General features: G+C 35.1%; 1 protein-coding gene across 3 annotated transcripts; it reads right to left on the bottom strand.

Moving 5' to 3' along the window:
- Positions 1–7,910: 7,910 nt before the first annotated feature.
- On the bottom strand, positions 7,911–12,970 carry LOC133857384 (uncharacterized). 3 transcript variants are annotated; one of them, XM_062292640.1, is made up of 4 exons: positions 12,850–12,964; positions 11,619–11,673; positions 10,792–11,151; positions 7,911–10,309 (listed from the first exon to the last, which is right to left on the bottom strand). In XM_062292640.1, the coding sequence occupies exons 3-4, from the start codon at positions 11,133–11,135 to the stop codon at positions 7,996–7,998; spliced, it is 2,658 nt and encodes an 885-aa protein (XP_062148624.1). In that variant the 5' UTR covers positions 11,136–11,151; positions 11,619–11,673; positions 12,850–12,964; the 3' UTR covers positions 7,911–7,995. The 3 variants fall into 3 exon arrangements, with proteins under 3 accessions (XP_062148624.1, XP_062148623.1, XP_062148625.1); XM_062292639.1 differs by having other exon boundaries at positions 10,792–11,144; XM_062292641.1 differs by lacking the exon at positions 11,619–11,673 and having other exon boundaries at positions 10,792–11,144; positions 12,850–12,970.
- Positions 12,971–15,088: the final 2,118 nt, after the last annotated feature.

The raw sequence follows: 15,088 nt of genomic DNA, 5'->3' as shown, positions 1-15,088 counted from the left end.
CTCAAACACATCTCCTTTTTATAACACAAAACGCACGAACGAAATTACTGAAGAACAGGGTTGGTAAGGTTAGTTGGGATAGAAGGAAACAAAAATTGAATGCCAAAATCGAAAGTGATGCGTTGATGATGATGAGATGGGCAAAGCTAGGAAAAGGAAAATCACTCACCAACATATGTCGTAACCTTGATGAAGCACAACACATAGACCTGCTCACGACGATGCTGGAATCGTGGGATGCAATGGGTTATGGAGTAGAAGCAGGAATTGAAGAGGTTGGTTGACTTAGTAAAGATTGGTCAAGGGTGACATGAAGAGAAAGATGGAAGAGTAAAGGCTGATGCGATTTGATTGAAGATGGAGTAAAGCTGATTTATAGTTTGGTTGAAGAAGTAAAGATGAAAGGCTAAAAATGACGCGTGAAGATGGAGATGAAAAATGATTAAATTTTTTTTTTTTGCCACGGTTCGAACGGTGGCCTTGGTTATTGTGCACTTAAAACGAGAAACCATTTTCAAACTTGTTCCGCGCATGTTTTCAGCCCTTTTTTTTATTTATTTTTATTTTACTGTAGAGAATAGTTTTAGGAAACAGGTTAGACATGTTTCCTAAAAATGTGTTTCTTTAGGTTTTTGTTTACATTGTTTTTGTTTTAAAAACAACACACCAAACGGATGTAAAACATGTCTAATCATGGTTTCCTGTTTTGGAAACAGAAAACCTGTTTGCAAAATAGGTTGCCAAACAGGCTTTGAGCTTCTAAGCGCCACTTCTAGATGGGTAGAACGTCTATAAGTACCTTCCACTGTGGTTTTTTTTTGGAGTGAGATAAGACCGGAGGGACGCTTCTCCCTGCTGAGGGGTCTTTCCTCTGGTATTTCTTGCACTTTGGGATCTTGTATTCACTATTTTGAATCTTCTTACTTCTTTTCGAAACAACAAAGAAAGTCATTCCCACAGATATTGCCAAACTATTCTGATAGTTTTTGGGTATTTGTAAACCTTTTCAAAGGGGTATCCTTAGCCTCTGATCTCTGCAAAATAAAGAAAATTTGACAAAGGAACTTGCCGAAGAGGGCCGGTGAGGAATAGCTCCGATGCCTAAGTTGGATGTGTTTTAGAAGAAAGACTTAAGGAATTGTCAAAGTTTAAGTGTTGGAAAAGATCCCTTACCATTCTCCTCTTCACGTGTATATAGTCGCTTGAATGTCAGGATGACCATGTCTTGCTATCCCCCATACCTGAGTTAGGTGATTGAGCTATCAAATCTGACACGCTCATGACAATCTGATCATACCCAAGTACAATAAGTTAATGTGCTTATTGTGTCAGTTTCTTGGGATCCTGGAAAGGTATGGTCCTAAGATCCCCTTCATGGAGCGAGTCTTGTCAAATCACTGTTAGTGCGCCTTACCTATTAAATAGCGGGTCAATCCTCACATTGATCGATTTTGTTGACCGAGTCTTGACGACCAAAGCATGATTCTGATCGCTAAAAAATCGTAATATTCCATTTGTGATCGAGAGAGGTTGGTGGAACTCGATCGTGAATGGGCTTTCATCTGGTTGTGCTTCTTGGCAATCGATTAGGGAACTCAGCCTGCATGTAGGGACCCAATTCTTAACAATCTCAATATTTGTGGTTTCTCTTCATCCTCAACACTAGTACTCTTGCAGTCTAGTATCTTAGCTCTTCTTCAATCAAATCCGCAAATGTTTCAATCCGACCCCCATTTTTCTCACACGGTTCATTCTTATCTCCAATGCCTTCATTCTTTTCAATCAAACCCTCCATTACAACTTTCCCTTCTTCAAGAAAACTAGGCAAAGCACAAAAAAACCAGAGTTGCTCACCACCATCCCATTATAACAAACCCTTTCAAGCAAAACCCTTTTGAGAAACTAACTCTGTAATATAAATTTTGAAGAGATTTTTTTACCCAAAACCTTAAAATATAAAATGGGTTTGGGTTACCAAAGATTTTGAACCTCACCAATTGTAGTCAAAGTTTGATCTGTTGATGTTGTTGTTGGAACTCAATTGTGAATAGGCTTTCATCTGGTTAGGCTTCCTGGCAATCGATTCAGGAACTTGGCATGCATGTAGGGACCCAATTCTTAACAATCTCAATATTTGTGGTTTCTCTTCATCCTCAACACTAGTACTCTTGTAGTCTGGTATCTTAGCTGTTCTTCAATCAAATCCGCAAATGTTTCAATCCGACCCCCATTTTTCTCACATGGTTCATTCTTATCTTCAATGCCTTCATTCTTTTCAATCAAACCCTCCATTACAACTTTCCTTTCTTCAAGAAAACTAGGCAAAGCACAAAAAAACCAGAGTTGCTCACCACTATCCCATTATAACGAACTCTCTCAAGCAAAACCCTTTTGAGAAACTAACTCTGTAATATAAATTTTGAAGAGATTTTGCTACCCAAAACCTTAAAATATAAAATGGGTTTGGGTTACCAAAGATTTTGAACCTCACCAATTGTAGACAAAGTTTGATCTATTGATGTTGTTGTTGGAACTCAATTGTGAATGGGCTTTCATCTGGTTGGGCTTCCAGTCAATCGATTCAGGAACTTGACATGCATGTAGGGACCCAATTCTTAACAATCTCAATATTTGTGGCTTCTCTTCATCCTCAACACTAGTACTCTTGCAGTCTGGTATCTTAGTTGTTCTTCAATCAAATCCGCAAATGTTTCAATCCGACCCCCATTTTTCTCATACGGTTCATTCTTATCTTCAATGCCTTCATTCTTTCCAATCAAACCCTCCATTACAACTTTCCCTTCTTCAAGAAAACTAGGCAAAGCACAAAAAAAAACAGAGTTGCTCACCAACATCCCATTATAACGAACTCTCTCAAGCAAAACCCTTATGAGAAACTAACTCTGTAATATAAATTTTGAAGAGATTTTGCTACCAAAAACCTTAAAATATAAAATGGGTTTGGGTTACCAAAGATTTTGAACCTCGCCAATTGTAGACAAAGTTTGATCTGTTGATGTTGTTGTTGGAACTCAATTGTGAATGGGCTTTCATCTGGTTGGGCTTCCTGGCAATCGATTCAGGAACTTGGCATGCATGTAGGGACCCAATTCTTAATAATCTCAATATTTGTGGTTTCTCTTCATCCTCAACACTAGTACTCTTGCAGTTTGGTATCTTAGCTGTTCTTCAATCAAATCCGCAAATGTTTCAATCCGACCCCCATTTTTCTCACACGGTTCATTCTTATCTCTAATGCCTTCATTCTTTTCAATCAAACCCTCCATTACAACTTTCCCTTCTTCAAGAAAACTAGGCAAAGCACAAAAAAAAACAGAGTTGCTCACCACCATCCCATCATAATGAAATCCTTTCAAGCAAAACCCTTTTGAGAATCTAACTCTGTAATAGAAATTCTGAAGAGATTTTGTTGAAAGCTCTTGGACTCCTGTGTGTTTGAGAAAGAAAGAAATTGTGATGTTAGAAGAAAAGAGAGTCAATGGCACTTTAGTCTATTAAGTTTAAAAAAACATGTGCTTCTCACATGTTAAAAAGATATATAGCAACTTATTAGATCGGTTTGTAGGAAATTTTTGTTAATTTTTTTTAAAGCACAGAAATTTCCTACAAACCGGTTTATAGTAAATTTCATACAACCTACATATAAAATTGACATGTGTTTCATGGCATGTGAGAAACATATGTTGTTTTAATAACATGTGTTTCTCACATGCTTTTTTAATAGCATTAATAAAAAAAAACATGTACTACTCACATGTTTAAAGGACACATGTCACTCTTATATATGGATTATATGAAATTTCCAACAAACCGATTTGTAGAAAATTTCTGTCTTTTTTTTAATGCCTAATGCGATGGGACAAAAGCAGCGCTGGCTTAACCCTTAAGCCACTTAAGCGGTTGCCTAAGGTGTTATGGTTTCATAATAGGATAATTACCTTTTAGAGGATTGGGTATAATTAGATTATGGTAATTTCTATACTTATATTTAGCTTTACCTATCACAATTCTCCTATAAATATGAGTATTTTGTATTGTAAATGTAATCAAGAAATAATAACAAGATGTAGCCCTTTTGAGCTCTTCTCTAGTAGTGGATGCAGGTGTTTAACGTCGAACCACCTGTAAATTTTTGTCTTTGTTTTCTCTCTCTTTTGCTTTTTTATTTAAATTTTCATTGCATTATGAATTTCTTCATAAGGCCCCCAATTAACAATTGTAAAATATATTTTTTTTCAAAAAAATAAATTAATTAAGCATCTAATATATTTGGACCTTTTAATTCGCATCTGCCAAACCTGTAGTTTTGTTTTATGATATTTTTGATTAGTTTTCATATTTTAGTGATTTGCAAGTCATTAATAGAAAAATTGATGGTATTTATGTAAAATTGGAAAGAAATGGACAAAAAAATGTAGTCAAGCTAACCAAAGAAAAAATAAAGCAAAAGAAGAAAAATGAGACTTACGTGGGACCAAAGAGCACATTTAAGCTGCTGAAATTGAAGAAAAGAAAAATTTAAGAAAGCCAATTCGTGGGACCTACAACGAAATGAAAGAAAAAACAAAAGGGAAAAGAAGATTAAAAAAAAAGAAAAAAGAGAGAGAGAGAGAGAGAGAGAGAGAGAGAGAGAGACTTGTAATATTGAGGGGGAGTTCTTTTCCTTTGTAAAAAAAATCAGATCGTGACTGGAGGGGTAGCTCCAGTTCAGTACTTGCGTTTTCCTTTTCTTTTCTTTTGTAAACTCTTGCTTTTATTTCCTGTTCTTTCTTTCTTTTACAGTAGAGTTTTGAGTAGTTAATTTTTTTTCTACCATTTATTGAGTTTTTCTGTTACACACAGACGTGAGGGGGTGCAGTACATGTTTTTGAGTTTTAATTTTCATTTTCCTGTTTTTTCTTTTTCTTTTTTTGCTACACCCGAGACCCCCTGAACAACCTTTTTTTTTTTTTTTTTTTTAGTCTTTTTAGTGCCATTAATAGCATTAATTAAAGTTAGTCAGATGTTTGTAGTTATAAAAGGTTAAAATCATCAACTAAAAATTAATGATGAAACATCACCATCGATAACATACACGTTCTTGTTATATTATTTGTACAATCCGATGTTTATAGAATTAGGGGTAATTACATTTTTCTCTCATGAACTACCAACTTTTGCGCAAAGCCCCCACAAACTACCAACTCGACCAAAATAGAGGATTCAACTACCAAACGCAACTATTTTTCCCCCTTCCGTCAGTTAGAGGGTTAAAACAAACGGTCAACGGGTCACGTGACCGTCATGTATCGTTTTACATTGGGGCATGTTAGAAGATTGTGGTAGTTTATAGGGGCATGTTGGAAGATAGTGGTAGTTTATGGGAGGGAAAATATGAAGAAAATTAGGGTAAAACAGCATGTGACGGTCACGTGACCCGTTGACTATTTGTTTAACCCCTTTGACTGACATAAATGGGGAAAATTGTTGTTTTTGGTAGTTGAATGCTCTATTTTGGTCGAGTTGGTAGTTTGTGGGAGCTTTGCGCAAAAGTTGGTAGTTCATAGAGGGAAAAGGAAATTACCCCATAGAATTATTATTCAAATCCCATTCATTTTATTGATTTATGTCTTTAGAATGAATGTTTATTTATAAAAAAAGTTGAATATTTAATGTGTTTCACGTAATAGATACATTGATTAATTTGATTGAAAGAGGATGTCTATTATGATTTGTTTATCAAACTGATACAATAAATAATTTAATTTCAAATGAGTATTTGTTGTGATTTATCTTTAAGTTTGATTCATTAAATGTTTTAACATGCATTGTTAGGGAACTTGAATAATGAACAAAGTTTAAATGTCTATCGGTGTATAAATAAAATACAAGAGTGTGTTGTTTGATTTAGTTAGGTAGATTCTAAAACCCTAATACCTTTTCTTTTCTTTTCTTTTTTTCATTTGTTCTTTATCAACTTTAATTTTAGTTTGTTATTTTGCATGTTTAAACCCAAAAATTTGGAACTAGGTTAAAATAGAATTGATTTTTTCAACACATTTCCCTATGGATTCAATCTTGCACTTACACACACTATATTACATACGATTCGTGCGCTTGCGAGTACTTTAAAACTCACAACACTGTCCGACAGCCACCCCTAAACCTCCATTTTCTTTTCATTTTTCCCTAATGTTTTTTTAAAAAAGAACAAGGGTAAATATATAATAAATCTCTGAATCGGCGTGCTATTTGAAAATGATCTCTCGCTTTTTAATTTTAAACATTTACTCCTTAACTTTTTCGCGTTTTTGAATTGGGTCATCATTTCCATTTTCCATACAATTTTGTTAACTCTGTTTGGCTGAGGCCACACCAGCATCGACAACTAAGCCTAAAAATGACGCTATTTCAATATTTCTTTATTTTTTTTAATAATTTTATTTAAAAAAAAAAAAAGAGAAAAAAAGAAAAGAAAAGAAGGGGGGCTCAGCAACCCCATTGGCCGATCTGGAGTGACCGAACCACCCCCCATGGGTGGTTCAGCCACCCCATGGCAGAAAAATTAAATAAAAATAAATAAAAAAATAAAAATTGATGGGTTTTGGTCATTGGGAGTGGCTCGGTCACCCCTGTGGCCCATAAGGGTGGTTCAACCGCCCCTTGGGCAAACCCTAAAACAATTTTAGAGGGTTCGGCCACCCCATGGGCAAACCCTAAAAAAAATTTAGAGGGTTCGGCCACCCCATGGGCAAACCCTAAAAAAAATTTAGAGGGTTTGACCCTTGGCCACCCCCATGGGCCACAAGATTGTTTCGGCCACCCCCAAACCGGCCGGCCTGGATTTGGTCAAACCACCCTCGTAGCCCATGGGAGTGGTTCAGCCACCCCATGGACAAACCCTAAAATTTTTTTAGAGGGTTTGGCCCCGAACCACCCCCAAGGGCCAAAACCCATCTTTTTTTCTTTTCCTCCTTTTTTTTTTTTTTTTTTTTTTACCCGAATCAACCCCCATGGGGTGGCTCTCCGGTTCTTCTTCTTCTTCTTTTTCAATTTTTTTTTTTTAAATAAAATTATTTAAAAAATAAGGAAATATTGAAACAACATTGTTTTTAGGCTTAGTTGTCGATGCTGATGTGGCGAAATGGTGACTCAGCCAAACAGAGTTAACAAAATTAGATGAAATTACCCAATTCAAAAACGCGAAAAAGTTGATTAAATGTTTAAAATTAAGGGTTAAATACCTTATTGATACTTGAGTTTTCAGCTTTTTTAAATTTAGTACCTGAGTTTTCATTTGTTTCATAGGTGGTACTTGAGTTTATGGATAAAAACCACTTTGATACTTCTGTTACATTTTTCGTCCAAATATTAACGGTCTGCCACATGTCAACCGCTGAGGTTGACACATGGCATTATATAAAAAAAAAAAAATTAAAATAAAAATCTTTAAAAACTATATAAAAATAATAAAATAATACAATTTTAAAAAATAAAATTGACCGAAGCACCCCGTGGCCCTTGGGGGTGGCCTAACCACCCCCAAGGGCCAAAACCCATCAAACAATTTTTATATAGTGCCACTCGTCAACTTCAGCAGTTGACACGTGGTAGACCGTTAATATTTGGAAGAAAAATATAACAAAAGTACCAACGTGATTTTTACCCCTAAATTCAAGTACCACCTATGAAATAAATAAAAACTTAGGTACTAAATTTAAAAAAGCTAAAAAAACTCAAGTACCAATAATATATTAAGCCAGCTCGGACAAGAGTATCTCATGAATCAATTAATTTTTTTTCAGTGATTTTTAATTCCCAAATTGGAAAAAAAAAAAAAAAAAAAAAAAAAAAAAAAACGACAATGAGATTTTTCAGGGGAAAAAAAAAAACCAATACACTATAAACAATTGCACAACACAACCAACTTGAACTTGTTATTACAACTGTACAGTGTAATACATGTCAAAGGAAGTACAGAGAAGCTATTATAAGTTAGTTTGCCTTGCATGTAGATTTATTATGCCCCATTCCTTTGCACCTGGTGCAAGAGACTGGCCTCTTTGAGACACTCTGAGTTTCCGTCTGCTCTTTATGTTGGCTTGGCAGCCGGGGGGTGCAAGGAGGAAGTACATGCAGAGAAGTTTTTTCATTTCTTAAAGGCTTGAAAATAGCAGATACAGGTTTAATGGGCTTAGAGTAGGTTAGACGGAAGATATCTACTGTGAAGAACCCTGAACAATAATCATACACATTCCTACCTGTAGAATAAAAGACAGCAATAGCATGGCGGCAAGGTAGTCCAGATGCTTTCCATCCTAGACAAGTACATTCCCATTTATCAATATCCACAACATTAATGCAATCATCGTGAACCTCGAAAAGGGTATCAGATGAGAAAAGTACTTTAAGCCCCCGTGCTTTAGGAGTTTCTTCTTCTAATTTTCCCTCCTTGGATGGAGTAAGTTTTTTAGACCACCTACTTGATTCTATTTGACGACTATTAATCAACTCCATCAACTTAAATCTTAGCATTTCTACTTTCTGTATCATGGGTAACTCCCGCACTTCCTCTATCCAGTTGCAGTATAGTCCTGCAACATTTTCAGTGATATGATTATAGCGCTCACCCTTAAATACTGCATTCGTCCAATGCTCTGGCTCAATTTGCATGACCCACTCATATGCTTTTGAGGAAACCCGTTTAATTTGCTCAGTATACATTCTAAAACCATCATGTCGGACAGCATGGGCAGCAGCCACAAAAGAGCCAGGCAAAGAACCCCTTCCATCTCCATGAAAGGGTCCCTTCAAGCTTTTCTTGAAGTTCTCCATGAGGTGGTATAGTGAGTAACCATAATCAGCATTCTGAAATGCCCCAAGTACCAACTTCTTTAAACCCTTCTCTCTGTCAGAGACAAAAGTTATGGATCTTGAAGTTGACATTGCAGATCTCAACTGCTCCAAAAACCAATGCCAATTATCTTCATTCTCAGTATCTACTACAGCAAATGCAACTGGAAAAGCACCATCATTCCCATCCAGTGCAGTAGCTGTCAACAAAATCTCGTGGTACTTTGATTTTAAAGATGTAGTCTCAAGGAAAAGAAGGGGGCGACAATTCTGAAAACCACATATTGAGGAGTGAAAGGATACAAAAAGGCGCTGAAATCTTTTATCTTCGGCAGTGCAAAGCTTAACAAAACTACCAGGATTTGCCTCCTCCATTTTCGCACAAAGCCCAGGCAACAGGTTATATGCTTCTTTATACGAACCCTGAAGTTGCTCTCGGGCATCCTCAATTCCACGCCATACTTGAGTATAATTCAGCTCAATTCCAAAGTCCCGAAGAATGCTGTTAGCAATTTCCTTTGGTTTATGATGTGGGCTTTCTTGTAATCTCTCCTTTATGATACTCACCAACCAATTCTTTGAGGGATGAGCTGACTTCCAAGACTTCCCTCCACATGAATGTGATTTATTCATCTTTTTAATCCTAAATGATTGTGACGATGAGTCCCAGGATGCATGAATCCTCCAAGAACAGCCTTCTGCTATACATATGCCACTTGCACGATTAGTGTCATTCTTTTTTAACCTGTACATGAATCGATTTGCAATGGCATATTTCTGCAGTGAGTCTCGAAATTCATACACACTTTTAAATTCCTGACCTACACCAATGATGCCATCTTTCCACGATGCAACCAGTTTTTCCGGTGGGACATCATTTGAACTAGCAAGTATAGAGGAACTGTTAGAAATGTCCTCACAGGGTGAAATATCTTGTTTCTGCTTCAGATCATCAACTGCTGTTGCAGCATTGCGATTTTGGATATTCCTTTTTCTAGATGTAGTTTTCCTTTTCTCCCCGACATAGTTAGTGGCGGTGGCAGGACCATTTGCACCAATTTTCCAGGATGCAGTTCGCCTTCGTTTCTTAACAGTATCAGCAGGGGTAGAGGTCATATCAATTATGTTTGGGTCATGAGGAGTTGCATCAGTGGCAACAGCAATGACACCAGTTGGACTGGAATAAGCAGCATCCAGATTTGAGTTAATTATTACTCCAGTACGCCTTTGGGCAGTTGCTTTGACAGATATAACAGAGTCATCAGGTGTTGCCACAGGAAGATAGACAGGGGCAACTAGGGTGGCAGCAGCAGGACCAATGCTGGAATTAGCATTAGTAGGTTCTGCAGTTTTATATATCGCAACAGGCAGAGCAGCAACGACATGATGTGCAGCAGCAGAGGTAGTGAATGTAGCAACAGGGGGTACAGTTTCAGCCAGTTTTATCCCACATGCCCTGCAAGTAATGACTAATCCGATTCAATGGAAACAAAACTTGCAAAATTGCTACAACTATCATATGCCGGACAGAGCATTACTATTGTTTCACTTTAAGTAATCAAATTTCATAAAAAAAGCGAAAGGTGCAACCCAAGTATACATGAAGTATACAAGAGAGACACCTAACTCATAAAAGAAAAAAGATCAAGAAAATCATTAAAGGTAGTAATATGAAGGAACTCAAAGGCGGCTGTCCAATGGTAACCATCATTTCATTGAAAAGCAACAAGATTTAGAATTCAACCCGTTCTGTTTTTTGATGCAATGACAACATGAAACTTCTTTGCCATAACTGGTTGAGCAGTGATTTTCAGAAAAGTAGCAATTATTGACTGTTCATAATAACAACTAAAGACAAAGAAACTAGAGCAACATTGCTCCGTCAAAAAAGATGTAACTAAACAACATGGAAGACTAAAGAAAGGAAGAAAGAAATACCTGCTACGAATGTTCAAGGCTTCACAATCAAAACCTGCTCTCCCCGTAACAAAAACATCAGCAGTTACTGAACTTGCATGAAAATCATACATCCTTTTCAAGTTTTTGTCATTAGATAAGTTGATGAGAGTTCGTCTGTTTCCTGGGAGAAAATACTTCATGGACAGGGAATTGTATTCCAAATTCCACATCTCAGCTAATTTTAATTTGAGATCATTAAACAAGGTTTCACGATTGATATCTACAGCATGTGCCTCTCCTCCAGTATATGACATTGATCCATCCTCATTTGTGACAAACTCACCACCAGACTGGCAGATTAATATAAGCTTTCCCCTTGCCATTGTAAAGAACTTCAGGCTCAAAAAAGAAAAGAAAAGAAAAAAGTTATAATCTTATCTCTCCAGTCTCCAATTTTTTATCCCTTTATTTATGGTCATTGTCGACATTCAGTGCTTGGTGATGATTACAACGATCGTGTACATAAAGGCCAATCATGCATATAACGGCTAGTAATGACAGTAGTCAAAATTTAAAATTGCATCCAATAAGTTGGTTTACAAGAAGGTTCCGATGAAATTGAATTTGTTTAATTTTTCTTACAAAGCAATGAAACTTACAATGTGGCAGTGAAATATGAAGGCATGAGCACAATGTCCAGAATAAAATAGAAATGCTTTCATTTATCATTCCTGATAATGCTCTTTTGAATAAGTGTACAGAAGCCTGTTTATTTGAAGTGTATAATACTGAATTGGTGAAACTACCACAGAACGCAAATGATAATATATCCATTTCTCCACTTAACATAATAATAGTATCCTTACCATTGATATATCAGGATCTATTAACTGAAAGCAGAAGCCAATTCATGATGGATTACTGCAAATTACCACACAAAATAAATAAATAAATAAATAAAAATGGTGATAGACTCATAGTTATCTTCCAATTAAAAGAAATTAAGTCAAACCAAGCAAATTGTGGTAGTAGAAAATTACTCCTATATCGAAAATCAAAACAAGAATCAGCCAATGTTAGAAGCAAATATCATAAAAGCCTCATTAGAGAATGGTTTATTGATGAATTGCCTACGTTTCTTTTCTTCCTTCATTTCTCTCTTTTGAGAAAAAATGAATCAAAAAAACACATTGTTGGGAAAGTCAAATTATAATCATAAAAGCTTTAAGAAGAGCAGTGCAAATCAATAATCACCGGATCACATTTGACATTCAAAATACTTATTATCAAGACATTTCATAATATGTGGCGAAAAGCTAATTCACATTGTGGACGATCCTCCCTTAAACAGCCTCTAAGTTAAACATAGTCTACATTATCCAGTTTTTCAATGACCAAACCAAACTAACTAACATCATTGCCACCACTTTACTAGGCATTTATATGTCAATCTCAAGTAAAGCTCAACATAAAGGCCTACAAGATTAGAACTTCCTTCAATGGCCGACACCATGACATGCTAACATCATACCATGCAATACATTCACAAAAATGAGAAACCCATTTCAACATATTGACTAAGACCGTGGCAAAACACTGTCACCCAAAAAAATTCAGATTGCATAGCCCCATTTCTATAACACTGCTAATCCAAAGCAGACACACGACTTTACAGTACTAGAGTTACAACAAAACAACATGTGTGTTTTATCACCGTAAGTCATACCTATGTCAAAATGATGTCAAAAAGCTACTGGGTCAGCATATTTTTCTCAGATGGTCAACACAAATAAGCTCTGAAACAATGTCAACGAATCCAAAGTCTATGATCATCCAACCAGAAAATCCATCAAAGTCTCTTTTACGAAAGCCCATTAATCTTTAGTGCAATACATGGTATTAAACTACAAAAACAGAACCATATTACAAAATGTTTGAAACCGGTTTAACTGTGTGATGAACAACATTACTACTTGTAATTAACAATTAAGGAAATGGGAAAAGATGAGATTAGCGTAAAAATAGTGAGCAAGAAAATATAAATTGAAACCCTAGTTGTACGCAGAGAGAGAGAGAGAGAGAGAAGAAGGGGCTTACCAGAAATGGTGGCTCAGGGACTTCCTGGGGGATGTAAACCCTAGACTTTGGGGCTTTTCAGAATTAGGGGAAAAAGAGTTCGAAATACTGAATGGTAAGAAATAAGAATTGGTTGGAAAAGTAATGAAGTGTTAAAAATGGGGCTACTGACGGAACATAAATTTGTATATAGGGTCTCTTTTGGAATTTTAGGAAATTGGATAAAACTATGGAGAGTACAGGGGAGAGGACAAGATGGAACAAGGATGCACGCTTGGATGTGAACCGCGGTCAATCCCCAGCCACGTGTTATCTGAGGCTTTTTTTTTTGGTTAAATTTCTTTGACTTAGTATGGTTTGAAGACTTTATTTTTGGCTCCTAATTAAGGGTGTTAGATGAGTGTTAGATGAGTCCAACTTATCATGAACTCAGTTTGACTCAGCTCGCTTAAATTCAATTCGGTCTCAGTTCGAAAAATAAATCAGCCGGTCGTAAACACAATAATCCGTTCGCATATTAAATGAGACATACTCATATAAATTCAGCTCGGTTCGGACAAAACTTGTAAACTCGACTTGTATAAGTTCGACTCGACTCACTCGGCTCGTATCGTTAGCTCGCTCGTGTGTGTGTGTGTGTGTGTGTGTGTGTGTGTATAGAATTCATATTAATTAATATATATTGATGAAAATAAGTTTTATAAATATAAGATTTTATGATTACAGTGTATAAATATTAACATAGTAAACATAATATATGTAATACTACAAACGTTTCATTTAGAAAATGAAATGTAGATCAAAGTTAAGATTGTACTGAATTTTAATAAATATTTTTTAAAAAAAAATAAAAATTATTATAAAACTTCAATCGAGCTCGATTAGAGGCTCGGCTTGTTAAGCTAGCCGAGTTCAAGATAATCTCGAACTCAACTAGGCTCTTAACAAGCTGAATTCGAACAACCATTCAAAACTCTGCTCGAGCTATTCTATGTATTCGAGCCAAAGCTGACAACCCCTGCTCAGCTTAGCTCGGCTCAGCTCGAATACAACCATACTCCTGATGATTTATTTCGTATTATAGATGGTATCTCGTTTATGGTTAAAAACATATATGGTACTTCCGTCCAAAAATTGACGGAAGCCCACATCGCTAGCTTTAAAAAATTGACATGTATCCCTTGCCTAATTAAAAATTAAAAAAAAAAAAAAAAAAATCCACCCTCAGACCAGCCATAGGGGGGTTGCTTAGCCACCATTTTTTTTTTTTTTTTTTTAAAAAAAAAAAAAGGAATTTTTTTTAATAAAAATTTTTAAAGATTTTTAGTTTTTTAATTTAATTATTTTATTGTTTAATTTTATTTTTAAAATGGCATAGGACACGAATCAGTTTCTCAAGGGTGCTGACGTGAACTTCCATCAACTGTTGGACAAAAGTATCTTCTCTATTTTTATTCATAATCGAGATACCATCTATGATACGAACGGAAGCATAAATGGTAAAAAAATAAAATTTTTAAACAAGGACAAAAAGGTATTTAATCATTTTTATTTTTTTTTAAGTTGACATCACGATTTGCAGTTATTATATTTGTGTAAAATTAGTAGCTCCCTTGTTTAATGCTTTTTAGAGAAAGTTTTTTATTTTTTATTTTTATTTAAAATAGTTTTTTTTTAATGTGACATAAAATACGAAAAAAAAAATGAGTATTTTATGTTTTAAGTTGTTTGTTAATCGTTTTATATTAAAATTAAAAAAAGTTTTATCAAATAAGCTACTAAAACTACTAATTGTTTTTTCTTGGTAATTAGAGAAATATCAATGAGTGTGTTTAGTAAAGATTGTTAAGGTGAATTTTTTTAAATAGTTGTAAGAAGTGATTGATATGATATAAAGTAGAAAAATGAAAAAAGTTTGACTGTTTTGAAGTTAACTTTTTTTTTTTTTTTTGAGATGTGAAAATAATGGGAAGGTGTTTACCAAACAGAGCCATTGGCTTTATTTGGCAACCGATTAGCCACCTGAGGTTGATGAAGGATTTTTTGAAATAGATATAAGTGATTGATATGATATAAATTAGATAAAAGTTTTGAATTTTTTTTTATAGAAAAGAAAAAATTTTGTTTTGTAGTAAGTTTTTTGTTTAAATAATAATTAAAAAAAATTAATGTAATATAAAAAGTAATAATGTTTGAAGTTGTGTTTTTTTTTTAAAAAAAAATAAAAAATAAAAAATAAAAAGGCTTGCATTGAAATCGA

The sequence above is a fragment of the Alnus glutinosa genome, chromosome 14, assembly GCF_958979055.1.
Source record: "Alnus glutinosa chromosome 14, dhAlnGlut1.1, whole genome shotgun sequence".
In the NCBI taxonomy this organism is placed as follows: Eukaryota; Viridiplantae; Streptophyta; class Magnoliopsida; order Fagales; family Betulaceae; genus Alnus; species Alnus glutinosa.
Note: the sequence above shows the minus strand (reverse complement) of the source record. Positions and strands in the feature narration are given on the sequence as shown.